Genomic DNA, 27,298 nt, shown 5'->3' with positions numbered 1-27,298 from the left:
ATGGTTGCACTCCTTAGGGAGATATTACCAAGACTTAAAAAAGATGGAGCTTTGTTTTCAACACAATGGCAAAGAGGTGACCTTACAATGGTTATTGGATGGGATGCCAGGGGCAGTATCATCCAAAAGAATGGGCTGCCCAATTTATGATTTTTGCCAAATTTTCAATCAAAGGAAAAACTCTACATGTAGATATCCAGCATATCCCGAAAAAACACGAGAAAGTTTTTGGAGACATTCCTCACAGACTTCCACCAGAAAGATGTTTCAAAGACACTATTGATATTGAAGAAGGGGTAAACACACTATTGAACTTGAAGAAGGGGCAAAGCCCGTTATCACTACACCCTATCGACATCTAAGAAAATATGAAGAAGAAATTGAGAAAACCATAAGGGAATTATTCGAAAATGGGACATATCCAATCTAGTTCTAGCCCCTTTACCTCTTCCGTAGTATTAGTAAAAAGAAAGATGGTACCATGAGGATGTGAATTGATTATAGGGCTCTTAATAAAAACACTATTAAAAACCGTTACCCCATTCCTAGGTTAGATCAACTAATTGATAAGCTTCATGAAGTAGTGTACTTTTCAAAAATTGACCTATGTTCAGGATACCACCAAATTAGGGTTAGGAAGGAGGATGTCCACAAGACAACTTTTAAATGTAATTTTGGGCACTTTGAGTTCCTTGTCTTGTCTTTTAGACTAACCAATGCCCCTGCAACCTTTCAATCTTGCATGAATCATCTATTTAGCAAACAACTAAGAAAATTCCTCTTGGTATTCTTTGACGACATTTTGATTTATATTAACACTTGGGAAGAACACCTAAGGCACCTAGGTGAAGTGGTGGGGATACTTGAATAACAATCATTATTTGCCAGAATGTTCAAATGTGAATTTTGATTGAAGGAAATTTTATATTTGGTGCACAAAATTAGTGCTCAAAGAGTCAATGTTGATGAAGAAAAGATTAAAACCATAAGGGATTGGCCAAGACCGAGTAGGTTAACACATCTAAGAGGATTTTTGGGACTTTGCAGCTACTACAAAAGATTCGTGAAAGGCTTCTCAAAGCTAACCACCCCACTAACAGACTTAGCCAAGAAAGGTGCATTCTCATGGAACATCAAGGCTCAACAAGCCCCACTAACAAACTTAGCCAAGAAAGGTGCATTCTCATGGAACATTGAGGCTCAACAAGCCTTCGAAAAGCTTAAGGAAATAGCAAGCTCTTGTCCAGCTTTGGCCATTTCTGACTTCTCATTACCATTTGAGGTACAATATGATGCTTCTGGAGAAGGTTTTGGAGCATTATTAATGCAAAACAAGCATCTTGTTGCCTTTGAAAGTAAAAAACAAAAAGGATCCGAATGGAACTATTCCATTTATGATAAGGAAATGCTAGCAATCATGCATGCCCTAGCAAAATTTAGACAATACCTAGTTTGTGGGAGATTCATCGTAAAAATCGACCGTAATAGCTTGAGATTCTTCCTAAACCAAAAGGATTGTAATGACAGAAAAAAAAAGGGTGAGCAAACTACAAGCCTATGACTTTGACATCAAGTACATGAAAGGGAAGAATAATGTTGTAGCCAATGCCCTATCACAGAGACCCCATCTATGCTCCAAGATGGTTGTCTCCACTAGATGAAAAATTCCATGATTGTGGAATATGCCAAGGACACGTTAACAAATGACATATTAGAAGGAAAGCTACAAGATGAAAGGTACCAAGTATGAGATGAACTCATTCTCTAGAAGAATAGAATATATATCACTCCAAGATCGAAGATGAAGGGGAAAATTATGAAAGCCTATCATGACATTAGAGAGTGCATGGTGTGTTAGAGGAATAAAGAACATACATTTCATGCAGGATTACTTCAATCCCTACCTATACCTAATTAGAAATAGGAAAGTATTTCAATGGACTTCATTACAAGACGTCTGAAGGTACAAGGGAAAGATTGTATATACGTCGTAGTGGACTGTTTGAATAGGTATGCATATTTCCTTGCAATATCTACCGACTATAGAGTCCCTCAAGTGGTCGATGTTTTTTTCAAAGAAATTTTCAAATTACATGGTTTACCTAGAAACGTTATTAGTGATCAAGATAGTAGATTCCTTTGTTTTGGCAAAGAACTTTTCAGACTAGCAGGGACTGAACTCACCCCAAGTACAAGTTACCATCCACAAACTGATTGACACATTGAAATTGTCAATAAATACCTTTAGGGATATCTAAAAAACTACATCATTGGACAAGAAAATGCATGAATCAAATGGTTACACCTTGGGAAATATTGCTATAACACTATTGATCATTGGTCAATAGGAACGAGTTCTTTCAAAGCCTTGTATGGGTATGAGGCAACCTCATTTGGAGATTTAATTTTCATTGAATGTTGGCTGTGAGGAGTGTTGTGCTGCGCACACACTCCCCGTCTCCGACAGGGACCCCCTCTTCTTTCTTTTTGCCTTGCTAGCATGAGGGAGAGAGAGAGAGATGAGAAATGCACAAGTGCAGTGCATTTCGGGAATCCAAGCCCATAGGCCTGAATTTGAAGTACTTCCCAGGGGCAAGGAAGCTTGGTGTATGGAGCATCGGGTGAGGTTTGAGCATGAGAGGAACCAAGTAAAATGAAGAGGAGGGAGAAGGGTCTTCAATGGCCAAATTTGGCCAAATTTGGACTTGAGATTAATATTTGGAGTGTGACTTGAAAATTCGGTGTTTGCACTCTAGGTTGGAACAAGGCCCAATCCAAAGGCCTGTCCTAGTGCCAATTTTGCTCATGATCTCCCCAAGCTTGATGATTGAAATGCGTCAAATTTCATCGATCAAATTTCAGTGGTAGCATTAAAGCTGGGATTAGACCTTGATCCCAAAACTGTTCATGACCCCTAAGTTTTGACTGAAGTTCTGACCCAAGGCCTAAAGTTCGGTGGTTGCATGCCCATCAGGAATTGACATACTCCCAAAATGTATCCTAACACCGAGTTTGAGACCGAGTTTGCTTGTTAGATCAGATTTTGCAGTCACCTTAGGAATTCAATGACAACTTTTTGATGGAAGTCGAAGCGCTAGAAAGGGAGCTGTGGGAAAAGAGCTATGGCTGCAGTGTAGAATTCGCTCCCCCCCACAACGTTTTCACCTTCCTCAATCACTTTCCTTAAACCTCCTGCTCCATTTCCTCTTCCATTTCGAGCATTTCAATTCCGGCGAATGACTTCCTTCAGGAATCAGCTGCTTTTTGGGTGTCTCACTGTCCTTTTTACACTCAACAATTTTTTCTTCTGAGCATTTCAATTTCAACAAGAGGTTTTGTTGGGGGAATTGGTTAGTGCTTGACACTTGGTCTTTCACCAACAGACTCTCTTTCAACATCCTGGACAGACTTCTTAAAAACCAAAGGAAATCAAATGACTCCCTCATATGTGGCTTTCACAAACATTAGCATAAATACAGACATCCAGTTTGGGTGTGAAATTTGTTTTGTTAGTATGGAATAAAGCTCAGAAAATTTGTTCTATCTACAATTGCAGGGTTTCTCCATAGAAACTCTCCTCCCGACATACACACTTTCAAGTTGCATGGCAGAATTTTATTTGGAAGATGATCGGGCAATGGGGCCCATTGCCTTTCAAGAGGGGGGGAATGATCAGAAATAAGTCAAGGTATTCAATTAAATAAAATATTTTAATATTTTAATCAATTTTTGTCCTCATTCAAATGTAATAACTTTTCAATATTGTATTGTCTCTTCGACTTCGGATGAGCACATAAATGTAGTGGTTGTTCAGCTTCTTTGAAAGCTTATAAATAAGCTCAATTCGAATCCAATAGACAAAGTTACAGGCATACAACTCTTAGGATGAGTTTGTCAAGCTTTGATATACATCTCGTCTGTCGAATTAGCCAATTCAGCTCTCATGAAGTCCACAGGCATACAACTCCTTCACGAGTTTGCCTAACTTGCATGGACTCGGGCATACATCTCCACCACAAGTTTGCCCAAATTGGATAGATTCAAAAGCATACAGCTCTTTCACGAGTTTGCCCAAAATTGTATGGATTTTACATATATTAATATATTGAATGAAATGAAGCTTTTGCATGAAGTATAATGTGTTTACAATACCACCAATTCTTCTTTAGGTATTGTCCCCTGAATTAGCAAAATAATTCAGATCGGGGGGGCAAAAGTTAGTTGTTCTTCCAGCTACCAAGTTTGTCTCTTTGTGTCTGGAGCCCTACAAACTTTTGTCTTCTAGTGTGATTAATCGAAGGCAATTGAAAGTAGCTGAAAAGGTGGTTGATGGTTGTTGAGACCATTAACCAAAAGTTGTTAGGGTTTCTAGGAGTCAAATCTGGGCCATTGAGTGGATTGAATCCTGACCATTGATTTAGAATGTAAAATAGATAAAAGGCTAGTGCTTCTCTCATTGCAAAGGGTTATAATATCAGAAAATAGAGGTAGGTAGTAGTTATTAGAAGTAGAATTAGGAGTAGAGTAGGAATTGTTGTAATGGCAATTGAATCAAGCGAATAAAGCATAGAATCATGGTGTTTTGCCATTTGCCTTCACCTGTTTGCATGGTTTCTTTTCATCAAGTTAATTAAGGTTCAATAATTTTGATGGTAGTAAAGTGTGAGGATATGTGATAGATTTCACGTTCATACCATTAGAGGTTTGCTGACTGTAGGTCTCTGTGCATGGTTAGTTTGAGCCCCTTTATTGTTGTTAGTTCAATTGTGAATGTTCATCTAAGTTGCGCGAGAATTGGGTACTTAGTGTATGTTCATGGTCTGAAAATCCTTTTATTTCCCTTTGGAGTTTGGATTGTTTTTGTTGAGTTGTGAGTTTATCTCTTGCTAAGCAGGAGCTAGTTTTGTGTGAAGTCTTTCTATCCACAACACCAGCGATTACTATCATTGCCCCTAGGTTCTCTAAACCCTACACTTTTGCCATTTGTTTCAACCAGTTTGAAAAGTGAAGCATCATCATATACACACTAGATGCAAACGAGCTTGTCGGATGCATAAGTCCCCTTGAGATTACCAACAAATCACATCAGCACCGAGTTATCTCGAGCTTAGTCATGACTTGACATTAGAAACCTTGAGGTTACTTTGTTTGGATAGTCAAGAGGCATACAAAGTTCTCGTCCAAGAGAGAATAGGATAGACTTTGTGTATTCTATTATGTGCTAATGAAAGTGCCACATTTCCCCATTAACAAGGAGCTAGGGACTTAGTGCAACAAAATGTAGACATCATGAATACACTTAAAGATAATTTGCACTAAGCACAAAATCAATAAAAGATATATGTTGATCGAAGAAGAATTGAAAGGACATTCGAAGTCAGAGACTTAGTCTTCCTAAGATTGCAACCTATAAGCAATCATCAATCAAAGTAAGCAAAGCCAAGAAGTTGACACCAAGATTCTATGTACCTTACAAGATGATAAGGAGGATCGGTGAGGTTGCTTATAAGTAGCAAAATTCATAATCTCGTCCACGTGTCTTGCCTGAAAAAGGTACTAGGACAACACATCACACCATGTGCAAAATTACCCCCACTTGGTGATGAAGGAAAATTGATTTTGGAACCTAAAACAATTATTGATATGCGGGAAAAGAAGTTAAGGAATAAGACTATTCTTGAGTATTTGGTTAGATGGAAGGGCATGCCAATGGAAGATGCTACTTGGGAAGGAACGAAAGTCTTCGATCGTCCCAATTTGAAATTGCTTGTGGACAAACAATCTTGGGAAGGGAGGAATTTCAAGCCCTCTCCATAAGACATTGCATACAAAATAGGTTGCGGCCTCAATTATAATAATCCCAGGCAACAAGATAAATATCATGTAGGAGGCCAACTTAGAATTATTATTCCTAGGTGCTAGCATGAATAATGATTAGAGGCCAACACTGCATTATTCTTCCTAGGCGACAACATTAATGATGTTCAGAGGCCATCTAGGATAAAATGGAGCTATTTACAAAAGAGCCGACTTAGTGAAATGTTTGAAGGAAGCGACTGAACTGATGCAGTCTTTGTTAAGGGTTGTGATGGTAATAAAGGTGGTGAGTGTTCATCCCACCGTGGAAGATATAGAAGGTGGATATCAATCCAATTGTGGGCATCAATTGATCAAGTATGATTCTGCTTGTAATACATAGGAAAGACAACTATCCTTAATATTTATAAAAGTGATTAGTATGCAACAGGATTGTATTTACTATTTATTTATTATGAATCAATTAGGAAGCTATTTATTATTTATTTAATTAACTTGCCAATCTATCAAGAATTATAAGACTAGTAATTATTTGATTCCCATCAAGCAATCATATCTGGAATTAATGTGAAATAATTTATGTAATGGATGCTTATGAATTTAGGATATTTTGCAAAGTTGCATGGATATGGATATGGACACGACCATTTTTCAATATCCCTCATATAGATACGACAAGATACACCATTCATAAAAAACAAATACACATATATTCTTCTTTGATTTAGGTTTTTTAATTAAAATTTAATTTATTATCTGTTAATTTTAAACTATGATTTATGTAGATTTTTTTAATTTTATTTTTTGTTTTTAACAATAAAATATTGTATATTAAATTTTCGAATACTAATAAATAGTTATTTATTTTGATTGAATACATTGCAGTGTTTTAATATATTAAAATTTGACTTTCAATTAGTATAAAATTTAATTTTTTAAATACATTTATATATTGTAATATTTTTAAATTTGTTATAATAAATAATCTATCTATATTTAATATAGTATTATTTTATTTTTAATTATTGTCTCTAAATTTAAAATGATTTTTATTTAATATATTTTAAATATTTATACTAGATTTTTAAAAAAGTTTCTACTTATAACTATTCATTATGAAACTAGAAAATAGAAGTCTCTTCTATAATGTATATTTTATAGAAGCCATATTTTTAAGAGACTTAAATTATAGACATATTTTGGATTTTTCTTACAGTCGCCCTAAATTATGACAAAAATATGTGAATGCTGTGTGAAATCGTTCCAGCTTGGGGTTTTATAAGTTTACAACCAAAAAAAGCAGGTTTTTTTCAATAATTTTCAGATTTTACAGAAGTTAACTTAAGTTTCAGGACAAAAAAAATTACATGTCGAATCAGGCGTGGCTGAAGATAAAACAAATTTTTAGGTATGTGCAGGTATTGTAGTCACCCCGTACCAGTGCTGTATTGTACTCGTAGCCATACTAGGTACAGTGGTATTTGTAGCAAGGGAGGTAGGGTGGGGTCTGACATAGTGATGGAAAGTATGATGGCTGCCTCTAATTAATGCTGGTTTTTCCAACAGCACCTTCAAACCTTGCTGCTTTATCTTTCTAACTTGGCTGCAAATTTTTTAATGTAAAAATGAAGGCAAATGCTAGTCATGTTAGGGTTAGAGGGGTGTGGAGACCACAAGCATCATTTAAAATGTTTTTTTTTAAAAGCTGGGTCTTGTTGTGACCTATTTCACACATCGCCCCATTGCAAATGGGGACCCCCTTTTTTATTTTTTTGCTTTTTAGGGTTCTGTTTTGGCATCGCATCTGCTGATCACCAATCTTTTTAGAATGAGAGTTTAGAGTTAGAGTTTTGAGGTCATCCGGACTAGATTGAGAATTTATGCTCAGAATTGAATATGAACGTTGTCAAAGTGTTTAGAAGGTTTGAAGGACGAAAATCGCAATTGCTTTGAGCCATTTCTGACAACCTGCTATTTTTAGAAATTTTTGTTTTTTTCTGCTTTTTTAAAACTGGCATCTGGGTTTTGTTCTTTGAGCTATTTTATTATTACCCATTTTGTTAGAATTTGAAAATCTCGCCTCTAGATATAAAAAGCAGGGCTTCGAAAATTTTGCCTTTTTTTGAGATTAGGGTTTTGTTCTTTAGGTTATTTTGATCCTACCCATGTCTTCAGATTCGAAAATTTTTGCTTCTAAGTGTAAAAAGCAAGGGTTTGAAATTTTTTTTTTCTTCTGAGATTAGGGTTTTGATCCTCATGCCGAATTATTCCTACCCATGTTCTTAGATTTCAAAAATGAGGTCTCCAAGTGCAAAAAGCAAAATGGAAATCCAGATTAGGGTTTTTTTCAGATGAACTAGCAAAGTATGAACATGCCATGAACACTGTTGACCAAATCAAAAGAAGGCAAGTGGAATGGCACATCGAAAAATTCGTCCAGGTTGAAGAAAGAAAAATGGCAGACGAGTTCAACAAGGTTCAAGGGTAGAATGGCAGACGATCAGTTAAAATGTGGAAGAAATTTGAGCAGGATCAATCTAAAAATTGTCCAAGAAAAATTGTCCGACAAATATTAAACTCGTGCCTAAGGTTAAGCTTATTCATGCACCAAAAGTGTCTGACAATTTTTAAAGTGCACCTCATGTCCAAGCTAGAAATTCTTTCCAAGTCCACTTTAAAAACATGGCATAAGGAAGATGTGCAAAATTCGCCAAAGCTTGAGAAAGAATGTAGGGCCCACTTGAAGATGGCATAGAATAAAAATGATATAAATTTCCTAGTTGGCAATAAAAGAAGACTTGGCAATAAAAGATGATATGGCATTCCAAGAGAATTAAAAATGGCAAGTAAGATGACTTGGCAATTAAAGTCACAAATAATGCAAAAAAATAAAAATAAAAATAAAATTGTGGCATGCCTTCCTCAAATTTGAATTTCTAGGAGGAGATTTAAAACAAATAAAACTTTCTAAAACATGATGGAAGCTTCTAAGGATAAATTCCAACTTCTTAGAGAGAGGATAAAACAATAAAACTTTCTAATTTTTGAGAATCTTCCAAGCTTCCTTCTAGAAGAAGGCAAAGGGTTTCAATTTTCTAAAGATAGAATAAAACACAAAGCTTCTAGAAATTGCTAAGACGCTATAAAGACATGATGCCCATTCATTAATACTTCGTTTGCCAAGAAGAAGTTTGTATAGCAAAGAAGGAAGCATCAAAACTCTGTCAAAATTAGCCAAAGGTGAGAGAAGCTAGTAGCTTCAATGCATGATCAGATTATCCAACTTCAAAATCTGCCATGTCTACAGGTTTGGAAATCAAAGTGAACAACTCTCAAGCATAAAGATTATTAGATTCATGCCAAAATCTGATCATATTATTAGATTACCTTTATAGAAGTAAAATAAATTCAAGGGTTTGAAGAAAAAAAAATCAAATTCTTCAGAGGAAGCAGTTCCAAAATCCAACTAGATTATCAAATTTTTAGAAGAATTTGGATGAGAAATAAAGCAAAATCAAGGGTTTGGATAAAATAAGTTTGATATTCTCCTTAAATTTGCCATTGACAACAGTTTGAAGGAGAAAATTATACCTTGAACATCTCCAAAAGGAAGAATAAAGGAGGCCCAATGGTTTGAAAAGGACATTCAAAAGGTTCAAGTTCGCCATCATTAAGGTCTGCTGATAAAATTTTGAGTTCACCATTGATCATCCTTGAATCTATCTTGGGAAAAGAATTCAAATCTGCACATAGATTTCTCAGAAATCTTTCAAATCTGCCAAAAAAAATAAAAATTCATCCAAGATCGTCCAAGACAGCAAATTGAAAGTGGACTTGCCCGAGGAAGAATAAATTCTGCTCTGTCAAAAAAAAGTAATCTAAATTCACATTGTCAAACTGCTGCTATCATGGTCAGCAAGGAAGTTTTGATCATTTCAAAACTGTCCTTGGAAGAGGAAGATTGTTTATATCCGATATACATGTGATAACCTTCCAAGTTTGAAGTGAAGCATCAACCAAAATCTGTCCAAAGATGTGGAAAGTCCGCCCTTTCATATCCAAGGAAGAAAGTCATCCAAAATTTGTTGAAGAATAAGATATGTCCAAAGAAACTAAGCACAAAATTTGAGCAAATAAAAAATTATCCAAGGATATGTGAACTTCGCCCTGCCAAGAGGAAAGCCTTCGAGCATGCCAAACAATCCAAAGCATGAAATTTTTCTTTCCAAGAACAAGATGGCCTGACAAATTAGAAGACAATTTGTCTGGTCATACTTCCGAAGCCTGCCAAGATGACATGACAAAGAGCAAGACAAATTGTCTGATTATAATTCCGAAATCTGCCAAAGACGAGGACATGTGACTGTCCGAACTTTTCGGATCCATCAAAAATGAAGGATGATTGTCCAAGAATATTCCAAGTCTGAGGACAAGCCAATTGACATGAAGCATGCCAAGACATAAAGACTGACACAAATTTGTTCCAAGACACAAACCTTAATATGTTAGACACATTCAAGTTCTTGGTTTAAGACAACCTAAGAGGGAGAAAAAATAAATTGGCACATTCACAGTCAGGACTGAAAATTGTCCAAGCCTTTGTCCAAGCAAGTTGATCAAACTCAAAAATGAATTTGTCCAAGGCATAAATGAAATATGTGAAGATGTCGGATCAGGGACCTCAAATTTGATCCATTAGACAAGAAGACCATCAAGCCGACACGCTATGAGGAAAGACTAATTTTAACAAATTCACATGAAATCAGACCAACAGTCGAGCAGGAAAATAAATTTGACAAGCACATGAAATCAAGGGTCAATCAAACGAACGAGTGGATAAAGGGTTGATACATGAAAGATGGCTAAGTGTGGAATTTTCCACAACCAAAAGAATCAAATTTTGACTAAATGTTGGAGAGGAAACATGAAGAAAGAAGAAGAACAAAGAAGAAAATAAAGAAGAGATGAATCAAATTCTTCTCCAAATTCAAGGCACCTAAAAGAGTCTTCGGGCATCAAGAAAGAAAAGTCTTTAGACTCGGCGAAAGAATGGAAAAAAATTCCAGATTTCTTGAAGGATTTCATTTTTGAAGAGTCAAAGACAAGCTCCCACGTGCAATATAAATTGGCAGCAAGAAGAGTATTCCAGAAAAATTTCCATACAGGCAAAATTTTCGACACAAATTGGGGAATTCAAGTCAACATGTCCAGGTTCATTGAACACACTACCTCTTAGCAGAAGAAGGGGGTGCAATCCTAAAAGATAGCATCTTTTGCCACCTGTCTCTCATTCGACGGATATTTGATCTATTTTGGGAAACCCTAATTAGGGTTAGGTTGTTTTAATCTCGGTCGTTGATTAGAAATCAATCCTGGCCATTTAATTGTAATTGGGGAGCCTATTAATTGAACTCACCCCTCATTTGTAAATCATGGGAGCATGTTGCAAAACATGTTGAGATAAGCAATTGTTGCATACAATCGCCAAAGTAATAAGTAATGCATTGTTCGAATTGATGGTGATTACCTCTTTTATTTTGGAGTTGGCATGGTTCTTATCCCTCATCATAGTTTAGATTTTATTTCATGTATGTTAGAAGAATGAAGGATTTGATAGTTTAGATTGGTGAAACTTTTTGCTCATACTTTTGTTGGATGGATGATTTTCATTTGATATGTAAAGTTAGCCTGAGCTTTTGATGTGGATGCTTAACTTCTACTTTGAGTAATATTGTTCAATTGTTGGTGTTATTCGTAAGTGTGAAAATCTTGAGCACAACCTTAGAAGATTGCACATGCTTTGCGTAGTTGTCCTAAGTGTGGCGAAACAAAGTGTTGTTATTAGTTTCACCCAGTCTTTACCGTCTCTTGAATTCTTAGGAATAGATTAGAATTTCTAAACCATATCTCCTTTTCAGTTTTCTTGAAATCCACAATCCAAAAGCCACCAACGATAAACCTCCATTGTGAATTGAATGAGCCAAGTGTAAGTCCCTTTGTGTATTACCAGCATATCACAACGCCCATTGAGCTTATCCACACGTCAAGACTTGACCAAAGAAACCTTGGAATCACCATATAGTCTTCTTGCAACCTTAGCATAAGTGGTGGTTTTTCAAGAGAGGATAGAGTATCCTTGGGTATTTTATTCTAATGTTCGGTATATGATAAAACGTACACCAACAGGTCTTTTATAATGTTTTTTGAGCATTGGAAAAAGGGGACAGCTGGTCGTTCCCGGGACGGGGACATTTCAGGTGTTCCCAATGTGTCCTAGGGATGGCCAGCCATCCTCGCTTTGTCCCCAAGCCACCCCCATGTTTTGGAAAGTTAGCTTGAGCTTTTGATGTGGATGCTTAACTTCTACTTTGAGTAATATTGTTCAATTGTTGGTGTTATTTGTAAGTGTGAAAATCTTGAGCACAACCTTAGAAGATTGCACATGCTTTGCGTAGTTGTCCTAAGTGTGGCGAAACAAAGTGTTGTTATTAGTTTCACCCAGTCTTTACCGTCTCTTGAATTCTTAGGAATAGATTAGAATTTCTAAACCATATCTCCTTTTCAGTTTTGATGAAGTCCACAATCCAAAACCCACAAACAATAAACCTCCATTGTGAATTGAATGAGCCAAGCGTAGGTCCCTTTGTGTATTACCAGCATATCACAACGCCCATTGAACTTATCCACATGTCAAGACCTGACCAAAGAAACCTTGGAATCACCATATCGTCTTCTTGCAACCTTAGCATAAGTGGTGGTTTTTTAAGAGAGGATAGAGTATCCTTGGGTATTTTATTCTAATGTTCGGAATATGATAAAACGTACACCAACAGGTCTTTTATAATGTTTTTTGAGCATTGGAAAAAGGGGACAGCTGGTCGTTCCTAGGACGGGGACATTTCAGGTGTTCACAATGTGTCCTAGGGATGGCCAGCCATCCTCACTTTGTCCCCAAGCCACCCCCCTGTTTTGGAAACGCCCCCGAAGTTCTGAATTTTTTGGGGATGGCTGTGAAACGTCTCTAAGCTGTCCCCCATCCCCTACATGTTCCCAAATGTGGGAACATGGGCAAAAGACCTTGGGGATGCATCCCCGTGTATCCTCGGTCAGAACTTAATGAGAATTATAATTTAAGTGTTTGGACTTTGTTTCTTGTTTTGTGCACTCTATTTAGCATGAACGAACATTTGCAGTTTATTTTTCCTTGTTTTTATGAGTATTTTAACATCTATTAATTTGCCTTTTATTCCTGTTTTATGCCTGTGTAATTGAATTCCATTTATACTTTTGGTTTGCGGTGTCGTTGCTGTGTACATACAATGTGACTATGCTGGTATGTGTGATCGTCCATGCTATTGAAGGTAATATTACAATGTTATGAAAGATATTATGGATTCCTTATTTTATCAATTTATATATGAATATGACTTACAATATTACAATGAATTGCAAAAGAGTCTTCATCTACAAATATGCTCTTGCTACTGCTGTGAGAAGTGTTTGTGTATAATACAATAATGAAAACCTGCCACTGTCATGGTCTTGGCTGCACTATGATCAGCTATGATGAGCAAGATGCTTCTCCTACTTTCTCAGTCAAGTGGTATTAGTTTCCTCTCCTTGCCATATCATACAAGAAGTGAAAGAAGTCACATGCTATAATATTTTCATTGTCATGGAATTGAAATATGTACACTTATGACAACTAAGAATATTTATAGTGCTGCTTACAACAGCCAATCCCAAACAATATATGATACTGTTTCCCAAGTTACGTAATTTCTAATTTTTCTTTGTTCTATCCATACTTGCCCATTCAAGTGGAATAGAACTGCTAGAAGACTAATACCCTCATGCAACTATCATCACACTTACCCTTCCTTGCTTTCAAACAACAAGTGCATGTGACCATTTATCAACAATGTTGCAAGAAAGAAAAAGGCTGAAATTTATCCATTTCACTCATAAGTTTTCTTCTTGCTTGTCCTTTCTTGTATACCTAGTATACTTGTTTAGCCTTCTCAACCTTAGGAAGTCATCATGTTGCTTGCTTGCTCTACAAATGGAGTTAAAAATTTGAACACAGCTCAATGCAATAAAAAAGTTTGAAGTGCTAATTATATGCTTATAAAAATAAAAGCAACTCACCCTTTTCTCCTATGTAAAAATCAAGTGAGTATCAACTGATGTACCCTTACCATTCAATGCTGGTGTTGACCTACGTAAGAGCTGTTTTCTCCTTAGACTTGGTGTTTTGGTGTGCTTCTCTTCCCCATGTGGCTGCACTCTTGCTTTTGCATTTTTTGGGTGAAACTTGGATGAAGCTTCCAACACTTGCCATCATAACACACTCAAGGGTTGCATGAGAAAAGTAGTAGTTAGTTTTACATGTACTGAAATCTACTTGTTTGTTACTTCCTTTGAGCGTGTCTTGACCTTTCTTTTCCCTTTGTTTTAGTGAGTGGCTGCTTCTTTTCTCATTCTTGCTATGGAACATATGCTCCTTAGTGGCGTTTGCTTTGTACATCATTCTACAATGGTTCTTTGAAAACTAGTGCAAGGAACAAGAATCCTATATTCTTGTGCAACATGCTCTTTCTTCTTGCAAATGGAACAGAAGATGGACTCTTTACCTTGTTTACCCACACTCTCCTTTACCTTTCTTGAGCTTGGCTAGTGGTGAAGTAGGTAATCTCCCTATTTTTTCTTCTTTTCTTGTGAAGTGACATTCTTTGCTTCTCTTTTCTTTGTCGTCTTGCTGTAGAATCTTGCTCTCATTTTGCCTAGATTGCTGCTCTTTCTTTGGAGACAATTTACGATCAGTTTGAGGCTTTACAAAAATGATACTAGAGGAATTAGTGTAATCAGAGTAATTGTTACTTCCATTTGGGCTCACCTTGGGTTGTACATGGTGTTGAACCTTTCTCTAAGCATTCGTGAATCTCTATGCTTGCAAAACAAAGGCCCTCAAATGGTGGTGTTTCGTTCACGATGATTGGCCGAAGCAAGGTTTCAAATTGTGACCAGCATGTGTGAGTTATTTTTTGCTGCTGACTAAATTGCTCAATAAGTAACTTGCCTTGCTAGTAGTATCATTAGATTTAACATCATTGAAGAACTTGATTGTGGTGATTCGAGTTGTTGAGGTGATTTCTTTGTGTGAAACTTGCTAAAGTGTTTTCATCTAATGATTAGCTTTTTTCCTCATTTTGGTACACATCAATTAGTGGTAAATAAGGATTGAAAATGATATTTTTTTCCACCACTGTCTTGCAGACATGCTGAGTCCAGGCACAAGAGTCATGAATGCTTTGCCTGGACTTTACAAGTCTGATTTGGGCACTGCGACTTTTTGGGATTGCCTTGGATTCAGACTTGCAAATCTGGCTGAGTCCTTGGTGAGTCTCATAATGTATATTTTAGATATTCAATAGCTTTCTTGAGACCAAATGCTATTTTTTTTGTCAGGAGCCTTGATCTGGTAAGTAAATTGAAAACAGAGATTGAAAAAGGTATCATCACTACACATTTGTCTATGCTATAAAGTGCTTCTCATATTTATGATCCACAGGAATTGTATTTAGCTAATGATGCTATTAGTGTGAAGGTGATAAGCCTGGCGACAGCTTAGTTTTCAGCTGATCCACTACTGATAAGCTATTAATATTATAAATATATAGGGAGGAGCGCCCTATATAGATATCTGCTTATCTACTGCTGATAATTTATTTCGTGAGCCACACTTCAGCAATGAAAAAATAGATCAAAGTGGCATTCTTTATCTGTAGCAGAGGCAGAGGCAGAGGCAGTGTCCAGAGACAATTGCTCACCAATTCAAGTTGATTGACTCACTGGAATCGCTTAATGCTGGAACTACCTCTATTTGTAACCTTTGACTCCTCTTCCCCGCCTCTCAAACTTCTCAAATTTAAAGAAAGAAGATTATCCAATCAAACCTGCCTAGTTATATTATAATAAATATTTCTTTCAGATCTGTGCTGCACTGAACTGGATCCCAAATCCGGTGGCTTGGCCTATGAATCTGCTAACATAGTTTGTAAGTTGTTGTTGAAGTCAATAACATTTTGTAACAAACAGAAAAAGATAAAAAAACAGAAGAAAGCTCCATGCAACTTAATCAACGTTAAAGAAAATGCATATTTTTAAGGGCTAAGTATTTGTTCTCTTATTTCAGATGTTGCACCATTATGCCAAATCTTGGTTACCTGGACGCTCAATTGTTGCAGACTGCATTAAGTTGCGGAACAACATTGATCCAAGTGGAGAGATAATGTTACTAAAGAGATATTGTCCAGTAAGTAATTTTATTAGGTGTTAAAGCTATCATTTTATTAAAAAGACTTTTGCTTTTGTTCTCAGATCTATGCTTGTCCTGGTGATTTAATTTTTTATTTTCACAGTGGAAAGAGCATATTTTTCAGCTTGAGCAGGAATTGAATGTGGATCCATTACTTAAGTATGTCTTATATCAGGTATGGCCTCATGAGCCCATCGGGTTCCTTTTTCTTGTTCCTGGAAATGCCTGATTGACTTGATTACATAATTCAGAGATTCAAAACAGAAAAAAATCCCATGTGATATCTTGAACAGTCTGGAAAAAATGACTTATCTTATTTCTTCAACTTCATGTACCATATCGCTTTGTTTTCTTTCCAGCATGTAGACAATCTCAACTATTCTCAAGCTATTCTAGTGTCTAATAAAGCCAAATCTTGTAAGATAGGAACTTGTGAGATATATTTTCAATGTAGTATTGTTGGCATTGGAAGAGAGGACTAGAAACAAACATTAAACAATTCTAATGCATCTTATCAGATTTAATTCAATTCATATAAACTAGAAGGATTTTAAAGGGTTTTTAAACTGAAAAATTAATGCAAGTATTGTTGGCATTGGAAGAGAGGACCAATAACAAACATTAAACAGTTCTAATGCATCTTATCAGATTTAATTCAATGCATATAAACTAGAAGAGTTTAAAAGGGTTTTTAACTTAAAAATTCGTGCAAATAGCTACTGAGTTTGCTACACCAAAAACTCTACCAATCAATTATTAAATTCTGTACATAGATATTTATGGCTGGGTTAGAATATATAGCGAGCTATTGAATATAATCACCTGGGATATTGCCTCAGAAAAGACATCAGACCTCACACAGCCAGCCCAGCCAACATAGGAGAAATATCATCCATTGGTCTGAACAAAACAGCAGGCAGGATAGAAAAATTATAATGCTGGCAGCTCCAAAAAGTGTTCTTTTTTAAGAATGTCTGTTGCAATGTTTTAATGTCTGAACTCTGAAATGCTGCTAGCACAGGAAAGTTCCATTAACAATGTGGAGAAGGAAAAATTGTTATAAAAGACAAATGTCAATCTGTTTACAAACATTTGTCAAAAGGTTAAAAAGCAATTAAAAAAACATTTTTAACACCTGGCACATTGGGTATTATGTTGCATTTTTAAGCATTAATGCCTTCAGTCTTCCCCTTGATGCTTAATGTGGAAATGCCCATCGTTCCTTGATGCTTAATGTGGAAATGCCCATCGTTTGCCTTAAACATTTTCAATTTTCCTTTTGAAATTGCCTTAGAAAAAATATCAAGAAGTTGATCACTGGTATGCAACATCTCAATTCAACCTATCCCTCAGCCACAAGATTTGTGATTAAATGGTTTGTTTTGGATGTGAAATTAAGTTGAATGGATTCCGTGTTTGATTTCTTAAAATTTTTACTCGTTGGGCTGCCATGTGTGTTCTTGATGATAATCCATTCTTTGTGGCATTTCATTTTTCAAATTTATTATGGTTCAAATAAGTGGCAGCTTTTAGCTGTTATTACTTTGAGTATTTGCAAAATTGTTACCTATTTATTTTACATTTAATTTCTATTTTTTGCAGGATGATAGAAGTTTGGCTTGGAGGGTACAGGCTGTTGCAGTTGCACCAGGTCAATTTGATAGTCGAAAACCCCTGCCATTAGGATGGCGAGGACTTAGAGATGATGAGCTTACAGAGGTAGCTGGCATTGATGGTTGTGTGTTTGTTCACAGTAGTGGATTTATTGGTGGCAACAAGACAATGGACGGGGCATTGGAAATGGCTAGGAAATCTTTAAGAATACAATGATATTGGCAAGTCTTTTTCAGTTCAATTTGAGAAATATCCTTGAAGGTGTATCCATTTCCCAAAGTAACAGATTGAAATGATTTTTTTATCACCCATTTCATAAAGGTGGTGATAATTCATTTTTGCTCCTGCTATCCACAACGAATCAAAGCTTGCAATGATAGTGAAGGAGTTCTCCACAATATTGATCATTTTCTTATTGAAGCTCACAAGAGAGTTCATTACCATATTGTTATTCAGACATTTATCTGGTCAGGCTTAAATGGTGGCAAGTGAATACTTCCTTGGCTAATCTTTATTTTCCCAACTACTTGGCATGCAATAAGGCATGTTTGTATTTGTTCTGATAGATAACAAACGGATTATAATTTGTGATTTCCAAATATGCATTCTTGGGAAAGGATGCTGGTACCTTAAGATTCCATTTCTTGATCATAAGGTAAAATTCAACAAAATATCGCATATGATGCTAAATTAATAAAATTAAAATTTCAACAAAATACATGAGCCTCTACTTTTAATGATTTGTCAGTTTTGATAGTTTAATGTATAACTTTATAAAATATCTTCTCCTAAACAAGGGCTGCACTGCAGCTTAGTTCCTGTCAAATACTGGCGGAGTGGTTTTGGAAAAGTATGTTATTTCTTAGTTTGCTGCAAAAGTATGTTATCGAACATGTCATCTACAATGGTCCTGATGATGAGTATGTTTGATTTTTTAGAGTGACCCTTTTCTTTCTTTGAATCCTTTTGAAACTACACCTAATGCAGATTCAGCTTCTTGTCCTCTGGTGTTGAGCCTTACAAAAGCCTCTCTGATTCTTTCTGTGCAATGCTTGTGTGAGAGGGATTGGTGGTGTTTTTGCAGGTTTTGTTAATTCAATTGAGTATTTGAGAGGATCTAAATGATTATAATGGGACAGGCAAATAACATTTCCCAATGACTGACGTTAATTTGTTACTCTTTGAAATTGATGATATAATATTTGCTAATGTTTTGGACATACTGGAAGTGATCTAAATATGCTCTTTATTACCTACACAAAGGCTTCTAGTAGCTTGACTAGATATGCGTGCAGTTTCTTTACTATCAAAAGTAAAACTATTAATTGTGGGTCTCCCTTTTGGACCACCTGCTTATATCATATGAGTGGATTCTCGTGTACTTGCAACATTGGAAGAGAAATACAAATATTCTTATTGATGCAGTAGTTGCATCCTTCGAAACCATTGACAGAATAAGCACCTAGTCTGGAAGTTGGAACACTGAGAAACACTGCTAGGATTATTGAAAAACAGTAGTGTTTACAGTAGACACACAAAATGTCATTTCTCTAGTAGCCTCTCTCCTTTTAGGTAGATCTTTTAAACCATGATTTCCTGTGATCAAAAGAAACGAATTTTGCTTACAATCTAAATACGAGCAGATATTGATAATGTACATACTGGGATCTGAATGTTGTATTGATCCATCAAAGATAAAAAATGAACTATTTCAACCTTATTTGAATGAGGAACAAAGGCTTGGGCATGCCTCTGCAGTAAAATCAAGCCAATAATAGGTACTTTCTTCTAAAAAAAAGTTTTGACAAAATTTCCCATCATTGTTGTTGTAAATCCATTGTATTTTACAAGAGATGATGGTTTATAGTTGCTGATTTTTTCACCTAGATAATGATTTAGCTGCAGAAAACTTCACTCCTGACAGTGGTGTTGTTTGAGCTCTGTTGAGAACAGATTGTGGAGCGGATGCAGGGCTTACTTCCAGTTGTTGGACACAAAAATATACTATTTTGACTGATCCTACCGCCTATTTTATATTAAATAAAGCTGTACTTACAAACAGTTCACAATATAATGTGATCAAACACAAAGTTCAGAATATAATAAAAATAGTCAACAATGACTAATAGGAGCAACATAACAAATACAAACTTCCATTCAATTCATTCATCATGGAAAAAGCAGTGTCAAGGTTAATTTTTTTAGCATGTTTTATATTAAATAAAGCTGTAGTTAAAAGAGTTCACAATATAATGTGATCAAATACAAAGTTCAGAATATAATAAGACTAGTCAGCAATGACTAATAGGAGTAACATAACAAATACAAACTTTCATTCATCATGGAAAAAGCAGTGTCAAGGTTAGTTTTTTTAGCATGTTGGTTCGATTGCAAGTTGCAACCCTTTCGTTAGGTTCCTATCTTCACGGATGTTGTGAGAACTATGCGTAGAAGTGCATAATGAAGAGCTGAAAGTACTCAGTGTGAATAAAAAGTATAGCACTGCGCAAGAACAGGCAAATAGAAAAAAGTATATTGGCTATTATAGAAAATTCATGAACCAAAATCTGTCTGCTAAACTTCGGCAAATCATCATAAAATACCTCAATGGCATCATGCAAAACGCTGGCATATCAGCTCATCATAACTGCTCTCCCCCTGGATCACAAATAATGGTCTTGAAAGATCAACTGAATGTGTTCATCCTCTTCAAAAGGTACAGTTTCTAGGGAACTAACTCAAGAAGAACAAATATTCTTTACATTTTGTTTGTTAACTAGTGAGTTGCGAGGATGTAACATTCAATGATGAAACTAGGGTGTTAATTTTAGATTTTGTTGGCTAAGGAAAAAGAATGCTTCACCTAACATAAATGCATATGGGGAAGAAAAAGTCCCTGAACTAGATAGGCTGTTTTTGATTAAGAAAGCAGCAAAACAAGGGTGCTGACCCTTTATACAACAGTTTGTAGGCGGCAAAAAAAGAACAAAATAGGGGTGTAAATCCCAAACAAACCAAGGTTGCTTCCACTTGTGACAAATCATAGTCTAGGCAATACTGTCTTTAGGATCATCAAAAGAAGGATCAAACGGGGAGGGCCTTGTGGAGTTTGCGTCAGCAACGACAGCAGGCTACTGTTGCAGCATAACAACATTAGGAGCAAATTTGATAGGAGTAGATCAGAGCTGCAGAACTAGAGCAATAGGAGTGGTTGTCTCAGGGATGGAGGAGGCCACACCAATAGTGGTGAGAGGGTCAACTTCAACAGTAGTAAGAGGCACAACTTCATCCCGGGAGGAGACATCATACTCTTGAGAAGAGCCAATAAAACCAGAATCAAAAGCATTGACAATCAAGTGATCAGTATTGCATCCTTCCTGCAAGTAGCAACACCTTTGTAATGTAGATAGACTGTTTTGGAGAGAGTTTTGAAGAAGATTATTTAAAGGGTTTTTGCTGGTGATCTAATCAAAACGACAATACCATGAACTAAGACACATTGCACCACTAGTCCAATATTTACGTTAGAAAATCTATTAATCACCCTAAAATGTTGACTATTCTAACTAATTGATAGAAACTTCTAGTGCAATATCAATAACTAAAATCCAAAGAAAACCCCACAAAAAATTCCTTAAAAGTAAATTTGCTAGAGTGAAAGTGGGGAAAAAATCTAATTAAATACAAATTCATGAATGAAATTTTCCAAAACCAAAATAACTTTCAACTCATTTTTAAAAGCAAGACCTTAAAAATTGTTTAGCAGAATACTTGATAAGGCTTGTAGCTATAAATTGATCGATAAAAAAGAATGAAAGAAATCAAACAAAGCTTACATCTGAAGGGCAATTGTCCAGTTGGGTGTAGCAAATTCCGCATGCAACAAGATCCTCACATTAATTTAGGCAACAATTATGCAAGAGTTGGATTTTTTTGTATTGCTTTGCAAACATTCTCCATGTCTGCCTTGTAATGATAGAATAGTGAAGGGAGTGTTTTGTAATCTCTATATGCATGCACAACCTGGTGGAATTATATACAGGTTTGGTGTATTACCCTGCAGAATGCATACAAAATGTGAAAGCACAAACAAGACACGTGGATTGTTACCGAAATGCCTCAAAGAAGTGTGTCCTCTTGGACTACGGTTAATGCAAAATTGAAATGGAAAATCGCATGGCAATGATAATCTGACATAGATCTAGAAACTTATGCTTCTCTTACCTTGTGAAACTCCAAACCTCTGCTCACATTCAAGCTCCTCAACATTCGTGCATTCTCGTGTCGAAATTTGTGTTTTCTTTATGACAATCTACCATCGCCAAATCTAGGCCCAATGAGGTTGGAGGAAAACATTTTAATAGCTTTTGAGCTCTAAAATATGTCCACTCTTTGATTTAACATTAGTATTAAAGTAATTGATCATTGTGACCTTTTGGGAGCAGTATTTTTGAATGGAACAGAGCGGGAGCGGGATTGGCGGAAGGGTCTCTGTAGGGGATACACTTGGGGGCGAGGATTCAGATGAGGATGATGGCTCAACCCTTTGGTGTTCAGACAAGGAAGAAGTCTTTCTCTCAGACATGTGGAGGGAAGCACATAGAGTTGTTTCTTTGGCACATTCTTTCTTGGTAGCTTCTAGCTCTGGGTCGGATGGCCTTTCTCATGCCCTTAGGAAGGGTTTTTTTCTCCCCACTGTGTCTTCGCCCCTTGATGTTGCTTTTGGAGTTTCTGGTGCGACTTTGGGTGTAGTCTAAAACCCTTGGTGCATCGCCGTCATCCTGTAGTATTGTTGAAGATGGTGCTGCGATTGTTGTGGTTGGGGTAGCAACTGTTCCTGATGATGCCATGGACAATTGGGGCCACAATTGTTCTAGGTACGGTTGTGGAATGATTGATGGTGAGGAGGAAGATGAGCTTCTCCTTTCCCCTGTTGTGGGTTCTTCTCCTAAGGCTATTGCTGCGGTTAGTGTGCCTGAGACTTCTTTGTGGAATGGGTCTGATGCATCTTTGCATCCCACACCTAGTAGTCCCTTTGTGCTTTGTGTGGAGGCAACATCCCTTGCTGTTGCTCCTGTTCAAGCTCTTGGGGATTCTGCATTCGATTTGTTTGATAGTTCGGTGAATGGTTCTAGGGTGAATGGTTTTGAGGGTCTTCCTGGACATGGAACTGCTTCCCCTACTTATGCCATGGTGGAAGATAAATTTTTTGTCTATGATTCTCTCTTGGTTAAGACGATACAACTATACGAAATGCCGTTGTGTATAAAGAGTTTAGCAGGTAGCCGCTTCCAAATTTGGTCAGATATCCTTGATCTGGAAAAACTACTAAACTTAATCTACTTTTCCTAGGAAAGGTTATGCATGCTCGATTTTCTTTAGCAATCTGTACCAACATGGGAGTTCTTGAAACACAAGCATTTGTCTAAAATTGCAGGGACTTCTGATAGCTTTGACAAGTCTTATGGCTTGTGTAATAATGATTGGAGTTTTTGAACACAAGCAGTTGCCTAAAATGGCAGGGATTTTTTTGTGGAATAATAATTTGAGATAGCCTCTTCGCCTGTAGTTTATATGTTTGTATGGATTATATTTCTCTCATGGATGTCATCTCTTACAATTTTGTGAATGTCACGCTGAATTACATTTTTGACTACATTGATGTTGGACGAGATAAACAAATTTAAGCTTGAATTGCTATCTAAATTGCAACTTTACATTGATATGTAATTAGGTTAATGGTATTGACTTGAATGTTTATTAGTTTTGAAGTAGAATTTCATTTTAAATGTTGTAAAATTAGGTTCTTTGATTTATTAAAAGAGAAGTATTTAATAAATTTTTAGTTCCTGTCTATGGCAGAATATTTATTCACGATGTTCTTAAATACATTAAATAGCTATTAGTCATTGTCCTTTGGTAACTAATCAATGTTTAAAATTTTTCAAACTAAAATAAATGTTTGTTTTTTCAAAAGTTGATATGCACAATTTTTAACAAAAAATATTTAAAAACATGATTTATTTCTCATCTGTAGATCATTTAATTTTTATAAAAAAAATTACATAATTATTTATATAGTGTTAAATGTCAAATCATATGTTTGTTTATTTTCACTATGCGTGCAATTAATTTTCAATTAATAATGAGCACAAAAATGGTGGTGCCCTCTTTTTAATACACACCATCTTTTTTAAAATTATGTTTGTTAACTTGAGAAGCAAGACAAATAAATACGCTATAAAATATTAGTAATAATATTAAAATATTATTACTAATAAAATTATATCATTTTAACTGTTTATTTAAAATTTTACTTTTGCAAATTGGTTTCATAAGAATTAAATATGGGTATTACATTATATGAAAGAATAGTGCAAATATATTTCATTTATTTTTAATTTAGATTTATATATTTCTATTATAATATAAATAAAAATTTGATAATGAATATAATTTTACTTTAAATTATATATATAAAAATAATTAAAGTAAATAAATAATCATAATTGATTTTTAAATAATAATTATAATATAATTATATATAAGTTGAATTAAAAACCATAGTGATTTTTTTATATTTTTATATTTTTAAAAACCATAGTGAATTAACAACTGCCCCTGAGATGTTCCCTAGTGTGCTCCCCTCCTTCAAATCGACATCAAAGTCTTGCACTGGATACAGTAAATTGAGTCTTCTAGGCCAGAATGGGGAAGGGATCTTGGATCCCCTAACTGGTTCCTCCCCTAGCGAGGAGGAGGAAGACCAATTGGATCATGGCTCCATGACCAAGAAAAAAGGGAGGCCCTTTGGCTCAAAGAATAAGAAAAAAGGGACTAATCCCCCCACAACTCCTGACACCCCTATGAATCCTTCCAGCTCTAAGGCTGGCAGCTACTCCTTAACCCCCTCTCAGTAATGATGAAATTTATTTCTTGGAATGTGTGAGGGTTGGAGTCACCTGGCAGAAAGTTTATCATGAAAAGACTCCCTGACTTACATAAGGATACAGATTTTTTACTATTACAAGAACTAAAAGCTATTGAATTTACCCTTGAAACTACACTCAACTTTGTCTGGAAGGATGCCATTAAAATCTGCTCTAATCACCCCAGAGGCAAGGGAAGTGTTGGACTCCTTATAAACCCCAAATGGTCCAAACTCATTACTGATAAGGGCATCTCCCCCTGCAATAGGGTTGTCTGGACCTCCATCAATCTGAAGGGCACTCACTTTGGGATCTGCTCTTTGTATGCTGCTAATGATTATAGAGATAGGACTGTCTTATGGGATTGGCTTAGATCCCTCCCAGACATCCCCTGGATAATTGCGGGGGATTTCAATATGGTTGAAAATAGTTTTGACGAAACTGGTGGCCTACCCTTTACGTGGAATAGTTTAGAAAGGGAGCACTCGAACGGGCTGAAATTGCATAAATCCCTGTTTGATCCATTGGAGGATCTCGGACATTCCCTCCTCGACCTTTGGCATACCTGGTGCAACTATCAAAAGGGAGAGAGTAGGATCTACTCCAGGTTGGACCGATTCTACGCTAATAAAGAGAGTTTCTCCTTCTCGCCTGATGCCCAAGGTAGGCTTGTTTCTGTTTGCCCTACGACCCTGTTCGACCATCACCTTGTTATGGCTCTTATTAATATTAGAAATACTATGAGTACCCAGGTCAACAAACCCTATAAGTTTATGCTTAACACCTCCTTCCTCAAGGATCTGGATGTCCTGTTTGCCCTGCATCTCATAAGACTCCTTAACTGTCGAAACAATCTCCTCTCCTCTCATATTGATAGATGGAACCTTAATGTGAACTCCTAGCAAAAAACCCTACAAACTATAGGGCAAAAAAAGGCAAAAGACTTCAGATTTGCTGAAAAATCGCTTACTAGCCAGCTCCTTTCCTTAGAACTTGACACCCAAAACAACTCTAGTTGCGTTCATAGGGCTGCTAGTGTCGTGCTTGCTAGAGAAGCTCTCAGAAAACACCAACAAGTTAAGATCCGTGGGGCTATGGTGAGGGCTCGCACCCATTGGCTACAATTTGGAGACAAGGGCTCCAAATTCTTCTTTAACCTTCTCAAGCACAAACAAGCCAAGGAAAAGATTGATAGGCTGATTATCAACAATAAATAAATTATTGACCTCCCCAGTATCAAAGATGCTTTTGAACTATTCTACAAAAACCTGTTCACCTCTGAAGACAATGCCAAGGCTAAGGACATTAGGGACAAGTGCAAAACCATGATCCCCACTAGGATATCCCTTGAGGACTCCATCCTCCTCAACCAAAGGGTATCTGTTGAGGAAATCACTGCTGCTATCAACTCCCTGAAACCTGACAAAGCACCGGGCTCGGATGGCCTCCCCATTGAATTCTACAAGGCCAATCTAGAATGGATTGCCATTGACCTACATGGTGTTTATTCTGAAGCTTTTGACAATGGTACCCTTGGTGTTAACATTAATAAGGGGACCATCAAATGGATACCCAAGGATGGGGATAGGGCCTTAATCAAGAACTGGAGGCCTATCACCCTCCTCAATGTCTCCTATAAAATTTTGGCCAAAGTTATAGCCCTTCGACTTGAAAAGCTCCTCCCGAAGTTCATTTGCCCCACCCAAACAGGCTTTATCAAGGGTAGATATATCTTTGAAAACCTCATTATGAGCTGGGAAGCCATGGATTGGGCTAGAGCCTCTAACCAAGACACTACTATGTTCCTACTGTACTTTTAAAAAGCATATGACCGGGTGGAATGGGACTTTGTCATCATGATGCTACAAGCCTTTGGGTTTCCGATTAACTTCTGCAAATATGTTAAGGTCCTTCTCTGGGACACATCGATTTAGATTGAGGTCAATGGATCCTTATCCCAGAACTTTCAACTTAGTAGATCTATCAAGCAAGGTTGCCTACTTGCTCCCACTCTATTTGTCATTGCGTCTGATGCTCTTTACTATCTTCTCAAGGCCAACTCTCTATCCCCCTATGTCAAAGGAATTAAGATCCCTGACGACTCCAGCCTCCTCAACATCCAGTTTGCGGATGATACTGCCATTTTCCTTGAACTTTCACCCCAAAATATAGATAACCTTGTCCAAAAGCTTAAAAACTTTGGTATCATGTCTGGAGCTAAAATATCCCTTGCCAAATCCATGCTCCTTAGCTGGAAAGAAAAACCCCCGGACTGGCTTATTCCCTATGGGTTTCAATGGGGGGCCCCAACAAAATCGTCTGGTACCTCGGCATCCCTTTCTCTATTTCTCCCTCTCTTAAAGATATGTGGCAATGGATAAAGAATAAGATCAACAAAAAGCTGTATAGGTGGGATAATAGATTCCTCTCACTTGCTGGAAGAATCCAAGTCTGTTAGAAAATCCTCTCCTCTTATAGTGTCTACTACTCCTTCGCCTGGATGTTCAATAACTACCAAATCCTTGATATCCAGAAAGCCATAAGGCAATACCTTTGGTCTGATGGCAAAGGTGGGAGAAAAATGCATGCGGTTAAGTGGAAATGGTGTCACATGACTAAA

The 27,298-nt window shown here is 36.6% G+C and overlaps 1 protein-coding gene across 5 annotated transcripts in view; it reads left to right on the top strand.

Moving 5' to 3' along the window:
- LOC131026814 (uncharacterized) overlaps positions 1–18,467 on the top strand; it is an 82,816-nt gene extending 64,349 nt beyond the window's left edge. For 3 of the 5 annotated variants that reach the window (XM_057956802.2, XM_057956803.2, XM_057956801.2), the window contains 3 exons: positions 16,013–16,132; positions 16,239–16,310; positions 17,738–18,467. In XM_057956802.2, the coding sequence (XP_057812785.2) occupies positions 16,013–16,132; positions 16,239–16,310; positions 17,738–17,965 (420 nt within the window). In that variant the 3' untranslated portion in view covers positions 17,966–18,467. The remainder of the gene's footprint in view (positions 1–16,012; positions 16,133–16,238; positions 16,311–17,737) is intronic. The other 2 variants (XM_057956800.2, XM_057956804.2) reach the window with 2 other exon arrangements.
- The last annotated feature ends 8,831 nt before the right edge of the window (positions 18,468–27,298 follow it).

Source organism: Cryptomeria japonica, chromosome 1 (assembly GCF_030272615.1).
Source record: "Cryptomeria japonica chromosome 1, Sugi_1.0, whole genome shotgun sequence".
Classification (NCBI taxonomy): Eukaryota; Viridiplantae; Streptophyta; class Pinopsida; order Cupressales; family Cupressaceae; genus Cryptomeria; species Cryptomeria japonica.
Note: the sequence above shows the minus strand (reverse complement) of the source record. Positions and strands in the feature narration are given on the sequence as shown.